At 39.8% G+C, this 25834-nt stretch overlaps 1 protein-coding gene across 1 annotated transcript; it reads right to left on the bottom strand.

Annotated features, from left to right (window-relative positions):
- Positions 1-7794: 7794 nt before the first annotated feature.
- LOC120304269 (uroplakin-3b-like) lies at positions 7795-24825 on the bottom strand. The gene is made up of 7 exons (XM_039334650.1): positions 24526-24825; positions 19914-20063; positions 17144-17372; positions 13282-13358; positions 11864-11993; positions 10535-10662; positions 7795-8137 (listed from the first exon to the last, which is right to left on the bottom strand). The coding sequence occupies exons 1-6, from the start codon at positions 24716-24718 to the stop codon at positions 10557-10559; spliced, it is 885 nt and encodes a 294-aa protein (XP_039190584.1). The 5' UTR covers positions 24719-24825; the 3' UTR covers positions 7795-8137; positions 10535-10556.
- Between the last annotated feature and the right edge of the window lie 1009 nt (positions 24826-25834).

The following is a 25834-nucleotide window of genomic DNA, read 5'->3' as shown; positions in this document are numbered from 1 at the left end:
GCACCCTTGACGTGAATGATGTAGAACTGGCCACGCCCATCCAGTAGGTCACACCCACTCTGCCCATGCCCACCAAGTAGGCTGCACCCACTCTGGCCACACCCACCCAGCCTCCCCAGGGCAACCGCAATGCTGATGCGGCCCTAGTGAAATTGAGTTTGACACCCCTGATTTAGAAGGTTGAAGATTCAACTTCTGGCATGCAGTTCTGGGTGACTAACAACAATGCTAAAAATCACAATAAAAATGATAAAACCCAATAAGATTGTGCTTTGGTGCATTGCCATCTGTCTCTTTCCGCCATCCTTTCATTTTCTTCCCCCTTTTCCATTACCAATAACTTGGCTCACAACCTCTTTTTGTAGAATTCCAGAAAGGATTCCTAGAAACAATGGAGAACTTCGAATTTTGAACAGAGTGCTAGAATATGGGATGTCTTTCTTCTGTCTTTCTTCCTCTGTCTTCCCTCTCTGGAAGCCCAGCTGCTGTTCCTATTTCTACAGGCTGGCCATCTTAGAACCCTAATTTTAAGATGTATCTCAATGCTGGCAAATCAATTCACAGATTCACAAAGGGGTTGACAGCAAGGACTGCATCGTGGTCATCTTTAAAATTATAGGAGTGGAAAAAATATTTTGTCCCATTTTTCAGCCAAAGGAGGCTCATAGGACAACTTACAAAAACCAGTATTTGGACAGCCCTTGCCATCTGCCTTAAAAAAATAGAGATGCAAGAACCAAGGAAAAGGATTGGGGAGGGAGGAGGAAAAAAGCAATGAAAATAAAAATGATTTGTTCAGTGAGGGATAGGGATTATTGCTAGTCTGGGTTGGATAACAATAAAGTGTTCTCTGCAGCTATTTTCTGCCTAGGCTGTCCTCTCATTTGCTTAATTTTTCATCTGCTGATTGTCTTCCCTGAAGAGTCATTAATAGTAGCTGCATGGGAGATGTTGATCAAGATAAGACCATTTGTATATAGTAAACGAACATTACTGAGTTAAAGAATTGTCATAATAGCCTCTAACTCCAGTTTGGGGAATTTCAAGAGCATTGATTCTCAGAGTAAAAAGAGAGAAAACCATTTGCATTCCTTCTTAGGTTGAAAGAGGACAGGGACTTTTAATCCTAAATATGGAACTTGTCCTTGAAATACTGAGCTGGTGGCTCTAGGGATAAAAAGAGCCAGTTCAGTACAGTAGGCACTGGGCTAAAACCTAGGAGACTGTGAGTTCTAGTCCCTGCTTAGGTACAAAGCCAACTGGGTGACCTTGGACCAGTCACACACACTCTGCCCTCAGAAGGAGGCAATGGCCAATCACAGGCAGTTGCCAGGAATCAACACTGACTTGAAGGCACAGACATTTGATGGCACTCATAGACACACAGACACAAACATATACACACACACACAAAATGGAGACTTCACCCCTGAAGTTTTTTATATATTACCAGGATTGAATCCAGCTCACCTCTTAATCCTAATTACAGATAATCCTTGATTTACAACCATCACTTAGTGACCGGTTGGAGTTATGACAGACCCCCAAAAGGCTACTTATGACCCAGATTCAAAGTTGGAAGGAACCTTGGAGGTCATCTAGTCCAACCCCCTGCTCAGGCAGGAAGCCCTATAACATTTCTGACAAATGGTTGTCCAATCTCTTCTTAAAAACCTCAAGTGTTGGAGTATTCACAACTTCTGGAGGCAAGTTGTTTTAATGCACAACCTCATCTTGCGATGTTATTCTGTAATTCAGTCCTATCGAGGTTAGTACTTTTGCTATTCCTCTGGCCAATCGTGTGAAAGACTGCAGGAATGAAATGATGGGACCAAGAACCTCTGCATCACTGCAAGTAGCTCAGTGCTTTTGTAATTCCTCGTGATTTTTCAAAGGCTTGATTGAATTTATATCATGGCAGAATGAGGTAAGGGAGCAGAGGCACCACAAAATTTAACATCAGTGTAATTTTCTGCCATCTTCTAGATGGGTTGGAGAGTGATTTCACAGGTTGTGGAGAAAAGTCCAAGGAAACATCAGTATCTGCAAAAATAAGAAAAGTACCTGGAGACAAGTAGAAAAACAGAAGCTAGGAGAGAAAGAAGATTTAAACAAAAGCTGGACTTGTCAAGGCAGGATCTATTGAGAAAAGACCGAAAGAAGCAAGTTCACCTACTGGAATCTCCCATTAAAAATTTGCAGAGCAGGAGACAGTGTTTATTGTAGGAAGGACTGATCTTCAGAAGCATTTAAAAGTGAATCAATGGAAATTGTATGTACATTTTCACCTGCAGACCTAGTGGTACATGCTGCAGAAAAAAATGTAATGCAGATTTTCTATTGAAACTGATTCTCTGTCCTTCTAAACCTCTGTCCTTCTAGACCAGTGTTTTTCAACCTCAGTTACTAAAATGTATAGACTTCAACTCTCATAATTCTTGTAAATTTGGAACATTCGGAACATTCGGAAAGCAGCAGGCCCAGATAACATCCCTGGACGTGTCCTCAGAGAATGCACAGGGGAGCTGGCTTGTGTTCTCACAGATATTTTCAACCTCTCATTGCAGCAGGCAGTGGTCCCATGGTGTTTTAAGACAGCCATCATCTTGCCAGTGCCAAAAAAGTCCACAATTACAGGCCTCAATGATTACCGTCCGGTTGCACTGACATCCACCATCATGAAATGCTTTGAGAAGCTGATAAAGGACACTATTGTATCTAGCCTCCTGCCAGCTTTTGACCCGCTTCAGTTTGCCTACCAACCAAATCGCTCTATGGAGGATGTTATTTCTTCCGTTCTCCATCTGAGCCTGAAGCACTTAGAGGAAAGAAACGCTCATGTGCGTTTGTTATTTGTCAACTTCAGTTCAGCATTTAACACAATCATTCCCCATCATCTAGTAAACAAACTGGGCCTTTTAGGCTTAAACACTCCTTTGTGCAATTGGATTCTTGATTTTCTTACCAACAGGCCCCAATATGTGCAAGTTGGAACAAATACCTCTAATACCATTTTCTTGAGCACAGGTTCTCCTCAGGGCTGCGTCTTAAATCCGCTGCTGTTCACCCTGTTGACCCATGACTGTTGTGCTAGGTTTGCCACCAACCATATTGTGAAGTTTGCAGATGATACAACAGTAGTGGGCCTTATTCAGGATGACAAGGTGGAAGCTTATCGCAAGGAGGTTGAAGGGTTGGTGAACTGATGTAAGGAAAACAGCGTAGTTTTAAATACCGGAAAAACCAAAGAGATCATTGTTGATTTCAGAAAAGGCAGGCACAGCCACACTTCTCTGTGCATAAATGATTCACCTGTGGAGATGGTTACCAGCATCAAATTCCTGGGTGTGCAGCTAACGAGTAGGCTGACTTAGTCGCTCAACAGTGAGAAACTGGTGAAGCGGGCACAGCAGTGCCTTCATTTTCTGCACCGCGTAAGAAAAGCGCATCTTCCTTCCCCTGTCCTGACCACTTTCTACAGGGGGACAATCAAGAGCATCCTGTCATACAGCATCACAGTCTGGTTTGGAGGCATCACTGCTTCAGACAGGAAGGCAGTGCAGAGATGGTGAGAATGGCCGAAAAGATCATTGGCAGTTTCTTCCCTCCCATCCAGGACATAGCACAGAAGCACTGCTTGAGCAGTGTCCATAAGATTATCTGGGACAGTACACATCCTCTTCACAACCTGTTTTCCTTGTTATCTTCTGGGAGGAGGCTTCGTGGTATCCGAAGCAGAACATCCAGTTCAGCCATAGTTTCATTCCATACAGCATTAACCTTGCAAACTCTCAAGCTTCCTCCTTCCATTATATATTCAAGATGGACAATATTTAATATTTATTTGCTATGTATATGTAGGGATATGGGTCTATACATATGTAGTTCATAGTATGTTTAGGTGTGTGTCATGTATATATTTCACTTTGAGAGCGGGCAACTAAATTTTATTTTTGATGTGTGCCATTGTGCCCACAGTATAAAAATGACAATAAAGGTTATCTATCTTAAAGTTGCTGAAGTTAAGAAACACTGTCTGGGGAATTCTGGGAGTTGAAGTCCACAGAACGTAAAGTCACTGAGATTGAGAAGCACTGGTCTAGATTAACTTGACAATAGCAAGTTACCAGATCTACTCATTGACTGATGAGTGCGGGAGTGGACTGCAACATGAGTGAAGGACTTCTAGGATAATGTGGTATCCAAAGCTTTCTAAAACAGTCTAATAGCACTAGACAGAACAATGAGGATAACTTTATTGGGGGACTGGGCATAGCTTTATGTATAGCTATAGACTAGCCTTAGGGACAATTCAATTCTTTTTAAAATAAAATGATTACTGCAGTCATTAAAACACATTAAAAAAATCAACAACATAAGGAATATGAACTCCGTAAGAGACATATTGGTGGTTATAACAATCTTAGTTCTGTAAGCATATTATAATATCATAATGGCCCAGCTGGATAATTTTAGATTCTGGATTTAACAATTGTACTGTGGGCTCCTTTACGAATCCATACGCATAGCTCAGAAGACAAACGAACAAATCACATTTCTTTCCTCTCTCCCTCCACATTTGAAATGCTGTTTCTCAAATTTTAATGCTATAGAAGGGAGAGATTATGAATAACAATTAATTATTCATAACTTTAAATAATGCAAACCTAAAGGAAATAAAGGCACATATAGTTTTGGTCTCATTCTATCTCTTAAAAAGAGCATGTGACTCTATGTGCTGAATGCAACTCGATTCAGGAAAGCTTCCCTATTATAACTATTCCTACCTTCTTGTAGGAAACAAGATATTCAGAATATCCCAGGATAATTCCTATTCTCACCACGAACAAATTCAAATTTCTAACACTGCACTTCAATTGTAGCACTTACTGAAATTAATTCTTATGCAGCCAGAGGAAAGCAGCCAGATGGGAGATCATGGCTAGAGCATAATCTGCCTAAAGAAAGGGACTTCCAGCTATTACATAGTTTGGACAGGAGGAATAAGCGCAAAAGAATTTGAAGTGTTATTTCACTATATATAGGATTTGCACTAGACACACACTAATCATTGGAATTCTTTCTTAATGGTTTTTTTCACAATAATAATACTTATCAAATGTTCCCAGATTCTTTTGTGTTTATTTAATTGGTTCAAATCTTGTTTGTCTGGGAGAAGCCTGACAGCCCCCTATAACTATGGGACTAAAAGAGTTTTTCCTGCTAGTGTTTTATTTGGGAATAAGTATCTTTTTGCCATTGAATGAATATGTTTAAGTAAAAATAATACATTGAATACCTGTATAACACTGCAATTATTTCTGTGTAACAGACACTCCTAGCTGGCAATGTCAGTGGTCAGATAGCCTTTTAGCATAATCTTAGTTAAGTAGATAGTTTTAGCAATGGTTGTTCCTTATCTAAAAAGAACTGCTCAATAAATAATGTGTTTCTGTTAACAGAGGGATAGGAAGCACAACTTTTTAAAATATTATTTTAATTTAAATGTATAATGGCAATTAGCATACTGCGAAACAAAGTACCAGCATCTAATATATTTCTTTATATTTTACCCTGATGCATCTGGGTTCTACACTGATGTATAGGCAATCACTGAAAATAAAAATAGTACAGATAGTCCTTATCTTTCAATTATTAGTTCAATGTCTGAAGTTACAATACTACCGAAAAAATTGACTTACAAGCAGTACTCATACTTGTGAACATCACAGCATCCCCACAATCATATGTTTCAAGTCATTTTGAAACAAGGTGGGTTGCAAATAAATCTAATAAATAAATGTTCAAAATTCAGGCACCTGGCAACAGGTCTAGGACAATTGGACACAGGTGCCTCGCCCTGGCTGCCTTACCACAACCCCACTGCTCTAGTGGACCCACCACGGTCACCCCTCTGTGGTCGCCCATCCATGGCCACCCTTCCCCAGCCACCTCACCCAAGGCGACTCACTGCAGAATATCGCATTTTGGATGATTCACCACATGAGACAATTAGTTGTGCAGGATAACTCAATCAGCACACCGAGGGATGGACCTCTGCCTTCCCATTAGCTGCAGCACATGATGAGGGCTCTTGGTGGGGAACAGCATAGGGCAACTAGCCACATGGGATAATTCACCAAATGCCAGAAGTACCCGTGCTGGCAGCCAGGTGTTCTGCATGGTGAAACGCCCGGGGTGAGGTATCCCACAGCAAATTGTCCAGAGTGAAGCAGCTAAGGAGAGGCAGCCAAAGAAGAGTGATCACAGTGGGTTTGCTGAGGTGGGGGGACCAAGGTGATGTGGCTGGGATGAGGTGGCTGTGGTCGATTGTCCCATTCAAGGTACAAGGGCCATCTAGATCACGTCAGTACCACAGTAAATGTCCATCAGTCCAGAGAAACCTTTCATTGGAATTGTGTATCTTGTTTTTCAGAACTGTGCTCTTTCTGTTGAAGTGACATCTCCTTTCTTTGATAGGACCTGGTAACACCTGGCAAGGTGGAATAGATAAGAGTCTCCTAACCAAAATTTATGGCTATGATCAGACTAGACCAGTGATGGTGAACCTTTTAGAGATCGAGTGCCCAAACTGCAACCCAAAACCCACTTATTTATCGCTGGGTGCCAGGTGGGCATGGCCCACTGGGTGGACGTGGCTGTGGTGGTCATGGCAGATTGGGTGGGTGTGACCAAGGTGGGCATGACCACCTCAATGTTGCTCGTGAGGAGGGATGCCTGTTGGGGCTGGGCAGGGTTGGGGGAGATCCAGGGGATCTCTGGCAGGTGGGGTGGTGGGCAGGAGGCTCATGCTGTGGGGTGAGGCAAAGCAAGGCAAGGCAGGGTGGGGGTGCCATTGTCACAGAGCAAGGTGAGGCAAGGGCTGGGCGGCTGCTGCCTGACACCATCAGCCCCTGCACACAAAGGCCAGTGAGCATATGGGTGCTGGGATACATCCGGCCATGTGGGACCTCAGCAAGTTAGCGGGCAGCTGGTTGCCATCTCCAGGGCATGGCGTGCATGCCACAGAGAGGGCTCTCAGTGCCGTCTCTGGCACGCATGCCATAGGTTCACCACCACTGGACTTGACCGTTCAGTTGACACTCCCCCACAGACATAATCCAAACATCTGTTATCAGGATAATGTTCATCTAGAATAATATTTTTCAGACTTGACAACTTGAAGATGTGGGGACTTCAACTCCCAGAATTCCCCAGCTAGCACACATTTTCAAGTTGCCAGGTCTGAAAAAATACAGATCTAGAGAATCTTATTCCCATAAAGCTGGTGTTTCTCTGAATACTTTTCTGAATGTAAGACAGATTTGCAGTCTGTTCAGTCATTGGGATATTTTCATCCTTATTACTAGGATTTCCAAGCTGAGCTTTTGTTATAAAAACAAGTCTAAGTGATATCTGGAAACTCTATGAAATCAGAGTTCCCTATTAGATTAGTTCTATCAAGTCCAGCATTTTTTCCCCATTTTTTCCTTCAATACTCTCCCAAAAGTGGTTTGAAAGGAGCACTGAGAGGCTATATTCACAAAACAGGACCTTGTAGCTCCCCACCATAAGTATTAAACCAGGGACTTTTCTGAATGTGAAAGTTAGTTTCCATAATAATAGTGCTGAATTTGTTCCAGCTTTTTTATCCCTGTTCTTTCAAGAAGTTGAGCGCTATGAGTCTCCAACCAGGAAAATTAATTTCCTAATCTTCCATGTGAGATCCAAGTTTTTAAAAAAATCCACTAAAATTATCCTTGGGAAATGCAATAAAAATAACACACTCACATGTTGGTTGTGAAAGAATATAAATTTACTCTTAATAATATTCACATGCTTTAAAAAACAAATGATTTAAAACAGAGAAACCCGATTACAAATCCCTTCAAGTTCTTTTCATCAGGGTAAATATAACATTAAGTCCAAGTGGGAATTAAAGATGGATCCCTTCTTGTCTTGCCTTTATAGCCAGGATTTACGTTCTGACATCATGAGCCATGTTTTATCATTTCTTTTTCTTCATGCATTGCATTTTCTTCATGCATTTTCTTCATGCATTGTTTCCTTCCAAAGATTATTCAGTTATGTCTGTAGAATATGTTGTGATCATGCTGTCTCAACTGTTGTTGATGTCCTGGTTGGTTAACAAAATGGAATGTCCTAATTACTGACCAATGAGAATATTTTGAGGCTGCTGATCATAATTATATCAATTGTCCACCTCTCTTCCTCAGATACAGACAACTCCAAGGGACCCTATCAATGACCAATCAAAGATGGATTGGTCATATGAATACATAGTCCAGAAAGTATGACGGAAGGAGCATAATAAACTTTTGTATATCTTGGCTTCTTGGCAGCTTAAGCAAGAATAATTGTTTAGTGTTACATGATAGACATAACTCTGTTTAAATTACTGCTTTGGGAACCAGCTAAGAGGATGCTGTAATGTTTAGCTGTGAATCATAAAACCAACTCACCTTTTCCCACTCCCATTATGCCATGGTTTACAAGTTAGGCAAACTCACATAATAAGTACCTTAACAGAATAATAAAGTTGGAAAGGATCTTGGAGGTTTTCTAGTCCAACCCCCTGCTCAGGCAGGAAACCCTATACCATTTCAGACTAATGGTTGTCTAATCTCTTCTTTAAAACCTCCAATGTTGGAGCACCCACAACTTCTGGAGGCAAATCCTTCCACTGATTAATCATTCTAACTGTCAATAATTTCATCCTTAGTTCTAGGTTGGATCTTTCTTTGATTAGTTTCCATCCATTGCTTCTTATCCTGCTTTCAGGTGTTTTGGAAAAGAGCTTGACTCCCTCTTCTTTGTGGCAGTCCCTGGGATATTGGAACACTGCTATCATGTCCCCCCTTGTCCTTCTCTTCATTAAACTAGACATACCCAATTCCAGCAACCGTTCTTTATATGTTTTAGCCTCCAGTCCCCTAATCATCTTTGTTGCTCTTCCCTGCACTCTTTTTAAAGTCTCAACAACTTTTTTATATTGTGGCGACTGAAACTCAATGCAGTATTCCAACGTGGCCTTACCAAGGAATTATAAAGTGGTATTAACACTTTACATCAGGCATGTCAAACTTGCAATGTCATGTGACATTGCACGACGTATCGCGACTTTTTCCCCATTGCCAGCAATAAGATGGGCATGTTTTCATTGTGACACATCTGGCCCATGGGCTGGCAGTTTGACATGCCTGCTTTACATGATCTTGATTCTATCCCTCTGTTAATGCAGCCTAGGTCTGTGTTGGCTTTTGTGGCAGTTGCAGCACACTGCTGGCTCATATTTAAGTGATTGTCTACTAGGACTCCAAGATCCCTCTCACAGTTGAGTCATTGAGCCAAGTACCACCTATTCTATATCTGTGCATTTGATTTTTATTGTCTAAATGTAGAACCCTAATTTTCTCACCATTGAATTTCATTTTATTAGATAAGGCCCAATCCTTAGGTATCTTGAGCCTATCTTCTGGAGTGTTGGCTATTTCTGCCAGCTTGATGTTGTCTGCAAATTTGATGAGTTCTCTCATCCAAATCATTGATGAAGATGTTGAAGAGCACTGGGCCTAAGACAGAGCCTTGGCGTACCCCATTGTGTACTTCCCCCCATGTAAATGCAGTTCCATTAAGGACTACATCTTTTGAAAATCGGCACACATGATGATCTTTTTCACAGGTTTAATGTCTCTATTGGAAAAAGAAATATTTCCAATATATTTATCACCTTACAAATCAACTTTTCAGCAAGAAGGCAAATAATTTTGAAAGAACGTTGATCATCTATTCAGTTTCCACTGGCTGGAGGGATGGATCAGTTCTAACCACGTAGCGGCACTTGAATTACAGAATGAAGCTCATTTAATTGCCATTTTCTTTTACAAGTAATTATGAAAGATGTAATTGGTGATGGCAGAGACCTTGTAATTCCAGGATTCCTTTGTAGAGAGAAGAATGCAACTAAAAGGAGATATGATTTTTAAAAAAAACTCTTCAAACACCTTTCATAGGGAAAAAGGTGTGGATTTGCCTCCATAGCTCCTGATGGTTGGATAAGGATGGAAGTTTCATAGAGGGAAATCCAAACTCAAAGAGGAATTTCTTGACCCTGAGAACGGTTAAGCAATGGAACAGCCTCCTGGAGTTCTGGGTGCTCCATCACTGTAAATTTTCAAACAAAGGTTGGACAGACTTTTGTCTGGAATGCTCTGAGGATTTCTCTCTTTAACAGAGAAGGTTAGACTAGAAGACTTTCACATTCCCCACCAACCATTTGATTCTACGAAGATCTCATATCAGCTAATATAAATTGTTGATATGTGGGTGTGGCTATCTCAGAATGTATAGCTATAGTTTAATTAAGATAGCCATGCTCATATCTTCCCCCTTTTCTTCTGAGCAGGCAAGGAACGAGAAGTGGTGGCCCCTCTTCAAACAAAAAACATACCTGGAAGTTTGTAATTAATAAATGAAACAGGAAGCAGATAAAAAAAGGAAGGAAAATACTGACTGATACTCAGCAACTTAGGAGCTCATAACTTGTTAGACTCATGTATTTGATGAGTGGTGTAGCGCACTATGGTTGGATCCTGTATTGCCACAAAATCAGCAGACATCTGTTTGTCACAAATGTTGGAACTGAAAAGAAAAGGCAAAGAATAAAGATGAGATACGAGGTAAGGCTTGAGAATTATGCAGGATAATAGGGTCAATCTACCATATTGACAACTAGTTGAAGAATACTGACATTTCCCCATCTGTTTTATGGCAGCCTTCCCACAGTGCCTGTGGGTTGGAAATTGCACACTTAGCTTGTGAGAAACTATTTGAAGGACAGCCTATCACCCAAAAGAAAAATGTTGTCTTTGGGTACAGAAGGTTCCCACTTTGTAGAATCTCAGGTAGCAAATTTGGGGAAGACCTGCCAAAGACTATGGAAAACGTCCACCACAGTAGAAAATTTTGGGCAGGTTCATCATTTCCTAGGCCCACTCCATTCAGTCAAAGTCAAAATCTTTTTCCCTTGGCATGGTTTCATGGTTGGGAGGACTTTCCAAATGGATGAGTTTGCCTATTATGATGAGCCAAATATTTATTAAACATGGTTTGAATAAACCACATTTGGCTGGCCTCGTACATTGCCCTAAGCTTAAATGGTGGTCTACAAATCACAATGACTAGATTCTTATCCCTAAAACCAAGCAAATGAGATTGTGTTCTACTGAAATGTGTGAATGTTCTTACAATGTCAAGAAAAATATTCCAAGCATGTGAGCCAATATCACAGAACATAGGAAAAGAACCTCTCTCTGTAGGTTCAAGGTACCTGATTAGGTCAAGATAAGACTCTCCTCCCATGTATGTATGTATGTATGTATGTATGTATGTATGTATGTATGTATGTGTATATATGTATTTGTGTGCATATACATATATTCATCCTTTGAATTATGGTGCTGGAGAAGACTCCTGCGAGTCCCTTGGACTGCAAGGTGTTCAAACCGGTCAGTCCTAGAAGAGATCAACCCCAACTGCTCTTTAGAAGGCCAGATCCTGAAGTTGAAACTCAAATACTTTGGCCACCTAATGAGAAGGAAGGACTCACTGGAAAAGGGCCTAATGCTGGAAAAGATTGAGGGCAATAGAAGAACGGGATGACAGAGAATGAGATGGCTGGATGGAGTCACTGAAGCAGTAGGTGTGAACTTAAATGGACTCCAGAAAATGGTAGAGGACAGGAGGACCTGGAGGAACGTTGTCCATGGGGTCACGATGGGTCGGACACGACTTTGCAATTAACAACAACAACAACATATATTCATAGGTATATGAAACATACTATTTATAGATCAAGGCGGCAATGAGAGCAGCCAGGAGAATGGCAAAGAGGATGGGCAGGATGGTGGCAATGATGTTCGTCTCAGTTCTCTGCTGCCTGGGCCTGACAATAATGCTGTCAGGACTTTTCCCTGGTGAAAAACAAATTTACTTTTTTAATCATGCAATCCTTTCAAGGCACCATTGTAGAAAAGTGTCCCTTCCTCCAGGACAGAGAATACTTTGTAATGCCTACACTGAAATTCTTCTTTGAAATCAAGATATGTAAGAAAGTGAACCAGAATTATTCTGAGTGCTCGGAAGCACTTCCAACAAGCAGTACATTTATATTTATATAACACCAGTCTTCATGGATTTGTACAGGTAGTCCTTGACCTATGGCCACAACTGAACCCTAAATTTCTATTGCTAAGCGAGGGCATCCTCCCACCTCCAGGGAACAATAAAAGCTGGAGAGAATTTGTTCCTGCTCATGTTCATTTTACTGTGAACCCTAGCAAAATCCATGGCAAAATTCTCTACCTCTGTAATGGGCAGTAGGAATAACCTTGAGGAACAGGAGGAAGAGTCACAGCCAAGGCAGTGGACAGATAAAAAAAATCCGAGTCCAAGGCAGAAATGTAATTTGTCCCAGACCTGACCCTCCCTTATTCTCATGAAGATAAAAAGATGGGGGAGGCACATTGAGACTTGCAAGATTCTGTTACTAAACCTTATAATAAAGTCACATTGGCATTCGTAACTCTGGCATTCTAGTCTGTTCCACCTTGAAGGACTAACATTAATGAGCTGTGGTGGCACAGTGGTTAGAATGCAGTATTGCAGGCTAATTCTGCTAACTGCCAGGGGTTCGATCCTCATCAGCTCAAGGTTGACTCAGCCTTACATCCTTCCGAGGTTTGTAAAATGAGGACCCAGATTGCTGGGGGCAATATGCTGACTCTGCAAACTGCTTAGAGAAGGCTGTAAAGCACTGTAAAGCAGTTTATGAGACTAAGTGCAATTGCTATCGCTATTGCTATCAATCTTGCAAGCTGGCTGGGGAATTCTGGGAGTTGAAGTTGATATATCTTAAAGTTGCCAAGATTGAGAAATACTCCATAATGAACTGACTTCAATGTCTAAGGTTGCCCATTCATGAAGCAACACTGGGGAGTTTTCAGAGAGTTGGAAATAACAAATAGTAACAAAAATCACAACACTAAAAATAATTCTTCCAGGGGGGATGGCAGACTCAATGTATAATTTCTCTTTTTTTCAGAAAGAAGCCCAACTGAATTTAATGAGATTTACTTTCAGGTTAGTGTGTATAAAATATTGTAGAGTTAGGTCCATGTGTGACTGTTGAACCAAAATGAATGGGATTCCAACAGGCTGGATATGTGACAGGTGATGCTAGTGGTACCCATTACTAGTTACCTTGAATCAGTTTGATGGGATCAGACCATTTTGATTCCTTTATGACATCTGTTGAATTCATTACCAGGAACTTGACCCTGGAAAGTGTTAATGACAGTGAGGAGTGTTCCAAAATTTATCAGCAATTGCTTTTTTCAAATAAATGGCAACTGTTCCTGCCTGATTTTTTTTCAGGTCTAGGACAACTCACCATGGCCAGCTTGCTACAGCTAACTTGCTGCAGTCAACTTGCCTCAGGACAACCTTCCATGACCAATTTGTCATGAGACAACTCACCACAGGATAAGAGTTACACTAATATCAAAGAAATGGTGGAATATTATCATTAAGGAAAGGATGCAAAAGGAGGGACAAAATGAAATGTGAATGATAAAAATTAAAATATTTTTAACATTATTTTAAATAATTAAATTGAATTGTTGAATTGTCCTGTGGCAAGTTGTCCTGCAGTGACTTGGCCATAGCAAATTGTCCCATGGAGAGTTGGCTATGGGAGTTGGCTGCAGTGAGTTGTCATACATCCTTGAATAGAAAAGAACTAAAATAAATAAATAATCAGTAGAAAGCCTCCACAGGGAATTAAAGTTAACAGAATAACAGAGTTGGAAGGGACCTTGAAGATCTTCTAGTAGTCCAACCCACTGCTCAAGCAGAAGACCTATACAATTTCGGACAAATGGTGGTCCAGTCTCTTCTTAAAAGCTTCCAGTGATGAAGCACCCACAACTTTTGAAGGCAAGCCGTTCCACTGGTTAATTATTCTCACCATTAGGAAATTTCTCTTTAGTTCTAGGTTGCTTCTATCCTTGTTAGTTTCCATCCATTGTTTCTTGTCCTGCCTGCTGGTGCTTTGGAAAATAGGTTGACCCCCCCTTCTTTGTGGTGGCCTCTCAAATATTGGAACATTGCTATCATATCAACCCAGTCCTTCTTTTCATTAGACTAGTGACACACCCAATTCTTGCAACTGTTCTTCATATATTTTAGATTTCAGTCCCCTAATCCCCTTTGTTGCTCTTTTCTGCACTTTACAGAAATAAGGTTTTCTACAGCAGAAGATAAACCTTCTTCTGAAGAACAGGGAGGGTGAGAGAGAAAAAGGATGTGTTTTTGTGTGTGAAACAGGTTCATAATTCAGCACGACAGGCTTGATGTAGGGGTGGAAAACCTGTGGCTCCTCGGTCCTGTGGGACTTCCACCTTCCTTTTATTCTGGCTTTTTGAGCTTACTCTGAACATGAGCACCCAAACCTGACCATTGTCCCTTCATTTTGAGATGGGGAACACATAATTGATTGATGATTGATTGTCCCAGATCAATAAAGGAAGTATCTGACAATCATATTGTAAATATATGGTATAGGGCAGGGGTTCCCAACCTTGGCCACTTTATGACTTGTGGACTTCAACTTCTGGCTGAGGAATTCTGAAAGTTGAAGTCCACAAGTCATAAAGTGACCAAGGTTGGGGACCTCTGGTATAGGTTCTCCTGCTCAACTGGTATAAGGTCTCCTGCTTGAGCTGGGGGTTGGACTAGAAGATGTCCAAGATCCCTTACAACTCTATTGCTCTATGATCTATGTTGTAAAATAGGCAAATCACAGTTTTAAAATAAATCTTCCTCTAGATTAGTGTTTCTCAACCTTGACAATTTTAGGGCACGTGGACTTCAACTCCCAGAATTCCACAGCCAGCAATGCTGGCTGTGGAATTCTGAGAGTTGAAGTCCACGTGCCTTAAAATTGTCAAGGTTGAGAAACACTGCTCTAGATTCCCTTCTCCCAATCTCCCACCGCCCATATTGGCTACCAAACTGTTTCTTATCTCTTCCCAAATAGGTGACTTGTAACAGGAAATGGACAGGAAATGTAGCACAATTACCTTAAGTGACAACATACAATTAGTCATTTTTTTGGTCCAGGTTTCTTGGAGAAATAACCCTTTGACAATAAATCATGTTGTTGATTTATTGCCTATATTTCCTAAGACAGGCTATTGCAACATAAATAACTGATTGAGCTTTTTTCTTAGAAGACGAAATTTTAGATCTATTGTTACAAAACACTGGGAAAGTCAAGAACAAAAGGGAGTGTAAATAATGACATCAACACGTCTTGGAAGCAAAGGTGATTTGCAGTGGTAAAAGGCTACGGAAAGGTTAATAAAAGGTATTGCTGTAAGTCAGATTTATCTTTTCTTTTTCTCATCTCATGTCTTTAATTTTTTTTGGCTTAATGTTTCTGACTTCTTTTCAATGCTCAACATTGTTTATCCTGAAAGTTAACTGTGTAATATGTATTGATATTTTCATGTGGAAAACAAAAATCCATCTTCCTTTGGATCAATGGCATTTAAAGATGCTTAAAGGAGGAAATGCTTGGACTGAAAAACAAAAGCAAAGAGCTTTGAGCAATGCCCCAGTGTATTCAGCTCAGTCACCATTTATTAGTAATAGTAATAGTTTTATTCTTAACATATATCTTTCAACTGAACAAGAATTATTCTGAGTAGAGAATGAATGTTTCAAATGTTTGGATTTATGCTTCATAGCACATTTGTGTGCATATATATAAATGCATATCCAAAATCTCCCACATTTTAATTTTTCATCTGCTTTTTCTCCTTTTTAATTTCTTCCTTCTGCATTTAAATTTTTAACATGAGGCTTCATTTGAAAATGAAATGGATGAAGAGAAAGAGATACTGGTGTTTCCGCCCTAATGACATTAAGTGACATTATTTTTTAAATTTATTTATTTTTTATCCTACCGTTGTGATTTTTATAAATAATTCAGAGCAGTGGACATATGTAACACTCTTTCCTCTTCCTATTTTCCCCACAACGACAACCCTGTGAGGTGGGTTGGGCTGAGAGAAAGAATGACTGGCCCAAAGTAGCCCGCTTTCATGCCTAAGGTGGGACTAGAACCCACAATCTCACTAGACCAAATCATTTATGCATTGCCAAGGCACAAGAAATACATCATGGAAAAATAGTTTGTATACATTATCTGGGCTGAATAGATGTAGCTTTTGAATTTATTTATTTGATTTCTCTAGCTGCCCATCTTAAACTGTGGCTCTCAGCACCTCACCATTCTAAATACATACAATATAAATATATAAAAGCAATTAAACATTAAAAATATTTAAAATAATAAAAAACTCCAAAATAAATATATACGGCAGCTGAGATAATTAACCAATTAACATTAAAGCCAAGAAACAGGACTCTTAATACATTCAGAGCCCCAGGCTCAGGTACATGGCCAAAGTTTGAAAGCCTTAAAAATGGTCATTAATATATAATTTATATAGAAACATACCTAGGCAGATTGGACAACTTTGGAATTATATACTTTGAAATGCATTCCTCTCTTTGAATAGTCTATGTATATGGGACATGTATTCATGTTTTTAACCATTTAGTCACATCCGACTCTTGGTGACTTTATAGGCAAGTGCTCTCCATGCTATCCTGTCAAGCACAGTTTCTTTCAATTGTTGTATGTTCAACTTTGCATCAGATTTGATGTTATGAAGCCAGCATATTCTTGGCTTTCCCCTTCTTTATCCACTAACCATTCCTAGCATCATTGCCTTCTCCAATGAATTCACATGCATAGCATGGCCAAAATAAATCAGATGTACTCTTATGATTTTAGCTTCCAGTGTCTGGTTTTATACGATTTAACACTTCTCTGTTAGCTACTCTGGCTGGTGTATGCCATAATTTATGACAGCACCACAGTTCAAACATGTCTGCTTTGTATTATGGACATGTATTATTTTGCTATCAATTCAGACAATGAAGAAATAAGCTATAGAGAACTTTGGGGAAATTTCTAACATTCTTTTCTCACCTGTAGGGTCCTGGCCCTGGGAGAGGACCATTACAGTCTGGCCGCAAAAGATCCAGAGCGCACTTAGTTTCAGTCCCCACACGCAGGACGGTAATTTCATCATCTTCACTTTTTTCTGGACAGGGGTAATTCGACACCGTGGTGTTCAAAGTCATGTAAAAATGATGTGTGTCAAAAAATTGGTAAGGCAGATCCTCAGGCGTGCGGGGATTTTTGAAAGTCTTCACAGCTATGGGGAAAAAGAGCAAATGATTATTTCTCCATTCCACCAAAGCTGAAGTTGTGAGTGGTGGATCCATCATGCCTCGTCCACCAAACCGTCATCAAATTTAAATACCATTCATCTCACAAAACAAGCGATGTTGGGTAATATACTAATGTATAACAAAGCTAATAGTTAACAAATAACAGATTACTGTTATTGTGGTTATTATTATTACTAAAAACATTAAAAGCACAGCTTAAGAAGAAATGTTGGACAAAGGGATGTTAATAATAATGGAGCCATCTCAATATTTTGCCAGTCTCTGTGAGTCCCTGGCCCTAATGACACAACCAAGTTATTCAGAAAGTCAAAAGTGATAAAGATAGCATTACTTCAGGGGGAGGATATTCTATATAACACGGATGTCACAGCAGAAATGTCCACCATTTACGGCTCACCCAAATATAGCTCCCTAGTGGACTGAACCTGTAGCATGTCCTCTCTGCTGGATCTGGCAGGACAGGAAGATATCATTGGGGAAATGTGATCTCTCATATAACATGCCGTGTAGGGCTTAAAATTGCATCTTTAATTGGATCTGGAAACAAAATTGTAATCAATACAACTTGCCAAGCAGAGGTGTAATGTGTGCCTATGCTGCATTCTGAATCAGCTGAATGGGTACTCTTCAAGGACAGTCCCATGTAGAGCACAGTACAGTAGTTCAACTGGTAGCACAATGGGACAATGAAGGAAGTGAATCACCTGGTAGAAGCAGGCAGAATCACTTGGTAGCAGGAGAATCACCTGGAACTAGGGAATCATGATAGAAGGGGGAATCACCTGGAAGCCTTCTTTCCATCTTATTCTGCTACTGTTAAATACATTAAAGCAAAACAACTGGAATAACAAAAGGCCACTCCCTTTGGGACAGCCCATGCTGATTAAAACAGAGTCCTGTTTCCAGTGGTTCTGGAAAGTGGCCTTTTTGATACACGTAGTCTTTCAGTTATGACTGTGATGGAGCCTGCCTATCATGGTCGTAACTTGTGACAGTGGTAAAGTGAGTCAGTCACATGACCTACCCTTTTTTTTTACCTTTTTGTGAAGGCCATTAAGCAACCGTGCAGTTGTTAAGTCAACACTGCAGTTGTTGTTAAGCAAATGCTGGGGTTGTTAAATGACACTACAGCTCACTATGGGCTGGTTTTGCCAAAAACCAGACGTAAACACCGGTTTTCGGCATGTTACAGTACCATGGATATACAGTAAATGGATATAAATGTGGCCTGGTTGCCTAGCATCCAAAGTGCAATCCCATGATTGTAGGGGGGAAGGGCGACTTTGAATCTCGGTCATAAATACCCTCCAGGTAGGTCCTTTGAACAGTTACTCAGTGACTCGTCATAAATTGAGAACTACCTGCAGTTAGAGGTATAGACAATATAAATCACTGCCTGTTCTTCTTTCTCTCATTCTGTGTTTTTGCCTGCCTTTTATCCAGCTTTGCCAGTTAACTGTTTTGGTGCTTGCTGATATTTATTATTAATACCAAGCTGCATTATTTTTTGGGTGGCTAATCTGAGCGGTCTATCTATGTGCTTGCTCTGTTCTGACTATAAAGATAAATGAGAGTGTGCTGGATGCAAACTAACCTACTGTATCTGGAAAGAAGCCAGGACTTTATTATTATTATCATTATAATCAATTTTCAGCCTTCTATTTTGCAATCCATTGTCAGTGCAAGAATCCTGGACCATTACAAGCTAATAGAGGGCATTTCTGCATATATGGCATGCAATCCTTCCTTGAGATAAAGTCAATTCCTTTAACATTCAATTGAGGTCCAGCCTAACTGTTTTCCTTTCATACTCTGCAGATGTTAGGTTCTTTGGAAACTAAATCTATGCACATTGCCCTAGTGAAAAAGAGGGGGGTGGGGAGAAAGGTTATGTTGTTGCACTGTCAGTGGAAAGTATAGCCCTGAAATGCTATGTCTCTTTTGGAGGGTTGTCTTGGAATAAAAAATAAAACCGTTGATCTTCATGAAGGCTTAATAACTATTTTAATTCCCACTCTCCTCTAATCCCATTGCTAAAAATCACTGATTTGCTGGTGAATTTCAATTCACACTGTTTGGAAAAAGTGGGGACTGTAATTCCCCATCCAAACCTTCCTGAAGCGATAATGGCACTTCCAAAGCTTTATCTAATGGAATGTTCTATCGTGGAACCAAATTGGATCATACAGTAGAGATTGTAACCATACATTGTCTTTGAACCAAGAATAATCGTTAAAACGAGGGCTGTTCCATGCAAAAAAAAAACCCCCCACTGCACAGGCATTTAGTTCACACAGTAAAGTTACTGGCCACATGACCTGATTTTTAAAGAGTTTAACTGGGATTAGTATTTTTTCAATAATGCCCAAGGACTGATAGCTCAATAAATATAGTAATTGCAACTGTAATTTAAATCTGTTTTGCTAGAATGAGCAACTTGGTGGTTGGTTATTCCATCTCTTTTAGAAATTATTACTAGTGCATTGCTAAGAATCGTAACACACCTGTACTAAGAGCCACAACCAGCCAGATCACATCAGTGGGACTGACAACCTTGTAGAAGACACAGCGTGGTTGCTGTAGGGTAAAAGTGGAAGCAGTGATCTTCCCTGCCATTTCCTCAGACGTGAGATGAGGAGTATAGTCAATCAATTCTGGAAAAAGAAAACAAAGTGAGTTTTCCCTCTGCATTCAGGTCCCACAACACAAAGGCTTCTCCATGTAATACTTTCTACAGTGGGTTAATCGTTGGAGATAAAAAAAAAATTAAAGCATTTTTATAACACCTCTTGTTTATCAAAATTGTATTAAAATAGATAAGCAGGAAGGGAAGGGTGATGCGATTAAAGTCTGAGCTGTGCAGAAAAAGAACTTTGGAAACTAGAGTACGGTGGTTATGTTAAGGGCTGCTTGAAACTCAAGTCCAAACTACTTAAAATACTTGAGAGGCCTCAGATTTTTGTATCTGAGAAAGCTCTTTTTCATTGCTGAAAGACTTTGTTTTTACCGAAACAAAAAGTATTTCTCACGTGCCATTGCTATTGTTGCTAGAATATTGATAAGTAAAATAAAAAATATTATAATTATTTATTAAATTTGTTTGCTGCTCATCTTGCTGCAAGGTAAGAAGTAAAATAAAAACATCCAAGAAGTAAAAATAATAATAATAAAAAATATCAGATCGTAGAAAAGAGCAACAAAGATGATAAGGGTCTAGAGGCTAAACCATACAAGGTACAATATATTTAGCTTAACAAACAGACAGGTTAGAGTGATATAATAGCAGGTCTTCAAATATTTGAAGGTTGTCACAGGGAAGAGGAGCAGGACAAGAAGAAATGGTGGAAGCTCTTCAGAAAGAAATCCAGCCTAAAACTAAGGAGAAATTAGTGAGAATGATTAATCAATGGAACGGCTTGCTTCCCGGAATTGTGGGTACTCCATCGCTGGAGGTTTTCAAGAAAAAATTGGACAACCATTTATTTATTTGGTATGGACTAAGGATTTCTGCTTTGGGGAGGACTAGAAGACCTCCAAGGTCCCTTCCACCCCTTAGATCAGGGGTTCTCAACTTTGGCAACTTTAAGACTTGTGGACTTCAACTCCCAGAATTCCTCAGCCAGCTTTGCTGGCTGAGGAATTCTGGGAGTTGAAGTCCACAAGTCTTAAAGTTGCCAAGGTTGAGAACCCCTGCCTTAGATTCTATGATTCCATGATTCCAGTTAATCTTGAGGTGTGAGTAGGATCAATCTGTTGGTCAAATGGTATGAAGGTGAAATCCTGTTATTTTTTCCAAGCATGTACAGGTAGTCCTCGACTTACAACAGTTCATTTAGTGATGTTCAAAGTTACAACAGCACTGAAAAAAGTGACTTATGACCATTTTTAACACTTACAACCTTTGTAGTATCCCCATGATCATGTGATCAAAATTCTAGATGTTTAGCAACTGGTTCATACTTATGACCATTGCCGTTTCCCAAGGTCATGTGATCACCTTTTGCAAACTTTGGACAAGCAAAATCAATGGGGAAGCCAGATTCACTTAACATCCAGGTTACCAACTTATCAACTGCAGTAATTCACTTAACATCTATGGCAAGAAAGGTTGTAAAATGGGGCAAAACTCACTTGACAACTGTCTCACTTAACATCCGAAATTGTGGGCTCAGCTGTGGTCATAAGTTGAGGACCAGCTATAATAAAATTATACTTTTCAGCCTGGTCTCTTTATAGCACCTGTATCCAAATGGTTTTCCCTTCTAGAGTTGAACATGGGAGTGGCAAGCTGGAGCAGTAAGAAAATGATGGTGGTAGTGGAATTAAATGAAGACACAAAATGGGAAAGACTTAGTCTAATCTCACCTGTCCTAAAGTTCACTAAACCCTAGCATTTCTTTGCATATTTTCAAAAGTGGTTTCTTCCTTGGCATCTAGCTGAATTGTTGTCCCCAAGTTCCGGAATTAGCAGAATGCTTTTTCTTGCATAAGACCTGTTGCTTCTTGGCGGATCCCTCTGCAAATTCAAGCCCTATGCTAGCAAATAATTTATGTTGATTTATGGGGTAGAGGCAGGTTAAAACAGGGATCAGCTGAGATTCCTGCCTTTGTTTCCTTCCCCTCACAATTGCCATTCTGCAGAGAAAGATCCAGCAAATACTCCAGAAGATAGGCACAATATATAGATGGATCTTGACAGACTTGAACATTGGGGGCTATCTAACAAAATGGTGAAAAAAGTAAGGTTCTACATTTAGGCAAAAAAACCCAAATGCACAGGTACTTGGCTCAATAGTAGTAACTGTGAGAGGGATCTTGGAGTCCTAGTGGACAATCACTTAAATATGAGCCAGTAGTGTGCTGCAGCTGCCGAAAAAGCCAACACAGTGCTAGGCTGCATTAACAGAGCGATAGAATCAAGATCACGTGAAGTGTTAGTACCACTTTATAATGTCTTGTAAGACCACACTTGGAATACTGCATCCAGTTTTGGTCTCCACAATATAAAAAAAATGTTGAGATTCTAGAAAGAATACAGAGAAGAGCAACAAAGAGGATTAAGGGACTGGAGGCTAAAACATATGAGGAATGGTCGCAGGAACTGGGTATATTTAGTTTAATGAAAAGAAGGACTAGGGGTGACATGAGAGCAGTGTTCCAATATCTCAGGGGCTGCCACAAAGAAGAGGGAGTCAACCTATTCTCCAAAGCACCAGAAGGCAGGACAAGAAGCAATGGATGGAAACTAACCAAAGAGAGAAGCAACCTAGAACTAAGGAGAAATTTCATGACAGTTAGAACAATTAATCAATGGAATGACTTGCCTCCAGAAGTTGCGGATGCGCCAACATTGGAGGTTTTAAAGAAGAGATTGGATATCCATTTGTCTGAAATGGTATAGACTATAGAGTTTCCTGCCTGAGCAGGGGGTTGGTCTAGAAGACCTCCAATGTCCCTTCCAATTCAGTTATTCTGTTTTTGGCTGGGGAAGACATGAATTTGGATACATGGCTAGGCCATCAATTTTAACCCATGGGCATCCAGAGGGAAGAAGGAGGGCAATAATAAAATATGATCTGTGATATTAGCTTCACTCTTATTACACTTGGGTCAAAATGTCTCACACAAGTAAGTAAGGAAAGATGTACATATCATTCTGAAAAAATCTTGACTTGCTCCAGAGACTCCTGGTTTAGAAATCTGTCAAAACTCATTTACCCAAGTGTGTGTGTGTGTGTGTGTGTGTGTGTGTGTGTGTGTGCGCACGCGCGCACATTTAAAGCTGGGGGGGTTTGACTATAAGCCAGGGTTGCAGGTAAGCTGAGTTAGATGGACATGAGGGAAGCTCAGAATGTTAAGAATCGTCAGCCAACCATCCACAAGAAAGGTGGCCAGGATAGCAGTCAAGACTATGAATTCTTGGAGGTGGTCTTAAAATATTGAATCATAAACTTAAGAAAACTGCAGGGATTTGTCTAGGCAATAACTCACAGTCAACACTAATTTGAACACCCTGCATCAAATGAAGGTTATATAACCTTGTTTATTATGTCACAAACTATAACTTTAGTTCTCCCTCACAAAAATAGAATTAGAAACAAAGTTTATCTGGAAAGAAATCTTACTTTTAAAATAGAAACTTTTTGTCCTTTTAATTGTTTGAGTGAACATATTACTAAAAAAAAATATTGAATGGGATATCAATTAGAAAATTGTCCATGTAAATCTAGGGATTCTAGAACATCAGATTATGATTACTAAATGTATTACAAAGATTATTCATTGTTTTAATTATTAAAGGAGCGAGGACATTTCCCATTGATCGACTTTCAAGTCGCTTTTCCACTTTGCTTTCATCTGTTTCATGTCAAGATCTGCTGAACCAGGTTGTTGCCTGTGACAGTTTATGCTATTTGTTAATTTAAAATCTTCTCAAAAGAGAAGTCTAAAAATGCCATTGAACATATTTTTTCTTCTTTAAAAACAGAAACTGGAGAATTGAGAGTTGAACCGTCTTAATGGACCTTTTCATAATTAGGTCCTGATTTTCACCTTATTTTGGGAAAGGTCTCTATACAAATCATTGTTCATTCTCTTTCCACCAAATAATTTATATATTGATTAATATTTTCCCCATGAACAGTGAAAAACTAAGGCTTTGTTAATAATCAGTCCATTAAAAGAACAAGTCATAATTAGCAAGAGGTAGAAATTGCAGACCAAAGGCTGTGTTCACATAGCATGCTTAATTTGATTGCTGATTTAATTAATTTTCTGTATTTGCATAATACATTGAACCATATATCTACCGTACTGACTGGTTTACCAAAACATATTTAGCAGAAAATAAATTAATGAGGCTTAGCATGTTGTGGGAACATTTCTCCCCTCCCTCCATCTTCCACCAGGTTTCACGCAGTATATTGACACACAGCCAACATTCTTTTCCCACCTACCCTAAAGAATTTGCATTTTGTTGAAGAATGCCTGTTTAACCTGTGGATGTTCGATGAGAGACATAGCACATTATCTTTTATACTTTCAATTCCAAATGATTCAATTCATTAATTTTCCATGGAATCCATTGAAACAACAGCCAAGCAACAACTCTCTTACCTTCTGCATGCGCAGCATTGATTGTTGTCCCAATCAAAAGTACCATGAAGACTGCCATCACTTCCATCATCTTGTCTCCTGTTCTGTCTTGCAAAAGTGTCTGTGGAAGAGTTGAGTAGAGATATTTTTTTTTCCCCTCACCACCCCATTTGTGGTCATGCCTTATTAGGCCTCGCCCACACTTCTCATCCATTTTTGGCACAGTTGTATATTTTTCTTCTTCTTCTTCTTCTTCTTCTTCCTCAATAGAAAGGGGCAAGGGAGGGCTGGCAGCAAACAGGTAAGGTTAGTTTTCAAGAGGGAGAGGTAAATTGAATGTAAGCAAAGTAAGCGAATCAACTGGAACAAAGAAGTCAATAGGGAGGGAGTTGTAAAGTGTCTCACCTGGAGTGGCATTCTCCAGATGCCACTTAGAGGTGATTAATTTCAGGGAAAGAATGAAGATCTATGATCTTTGTCTTGGAGATTTTGAATTGAAAGGGTAGGGATTTACTGTGGAAGTAGATGTGTTTCTCAAGATGCAGCATGTTCCACAGGTTGGCCTGACATTAAGTAGATAAAGAAAACCAGTGAGGTATGTTGGCTAAAGGAGTGGAGTAGCGCTAGGAAGATCCAGCTTCAAGTTATCCTCACTGGTAAATCTGTGCAAATCACTCTTTTTCAGCCCAACCTAGCTCAGGGGTTTTGTTTTGAGGACAAAATGAAGGGAGACACTGCCTCTGAGACTCTGAAGGGAAAAAAACATTAGTAATAAAATTCACAAATTAATGAATATTATATATCCCAAAGCTGAAGTGCTTTTCATCTATCTTTAAGCTGGCAAAAACATTGTACCAGCATGAAATTTGTTCCCTCTGCTGCTGAGTTTTCTGCCTCTGTTACCTCCATTTCAAGTCCCTCAGTCACCTGACTTCCCTCCATCTCACGTCCCTCAGTCACTTGACTTTCCCTTGGATGTCAAAGCTTAATATATTTTATGCATCTGGGACTGTCCTTGGATGGTGTTGAAGAAATGGAGGGAGATGATTTTAATACATGCATGGCAATGGACAACTTAAAGCTGTGTAATTACTGGGCTACAAAAATGAATAAAATTAGTAGCCTGTAATTAATGGGCTACTAAAATTAATAAAATGAAGGCAACATCAAGAGGACCTGGCAGAAAGAGGTAGGTTGTCTCTGTCTCTGAAATTTCCAATTCATTACAATGACTTTTTATTGCTTGTTTAACCTTCATTTTAAATATCATGGGCAATGAGAGGAATTTATGTCTCATTAGTATTTCTGACCTCTTTTTAGTAGAACATTG

The sequence above is a fragment of the Crotalus tigris genome, unplaced genomic scaffold (assembly GCF_016545835.1).
Source record: "Crotalus tigris isolate CLP2741 ecotype Arizona unplaced genomic scaffold, ASM1654583v1 scf7180000017632.1879674, whole genome shotgun sequence".
Lineage (NCBI taxonomy): Eukaryota > Metazoa > Chordata > Lepidosauria > Squamata > Viperidae > Crotalus > Crotalus tigris.
This window is presented reverse-complemented; position numbering and strand designations above follow the sequence as displayed.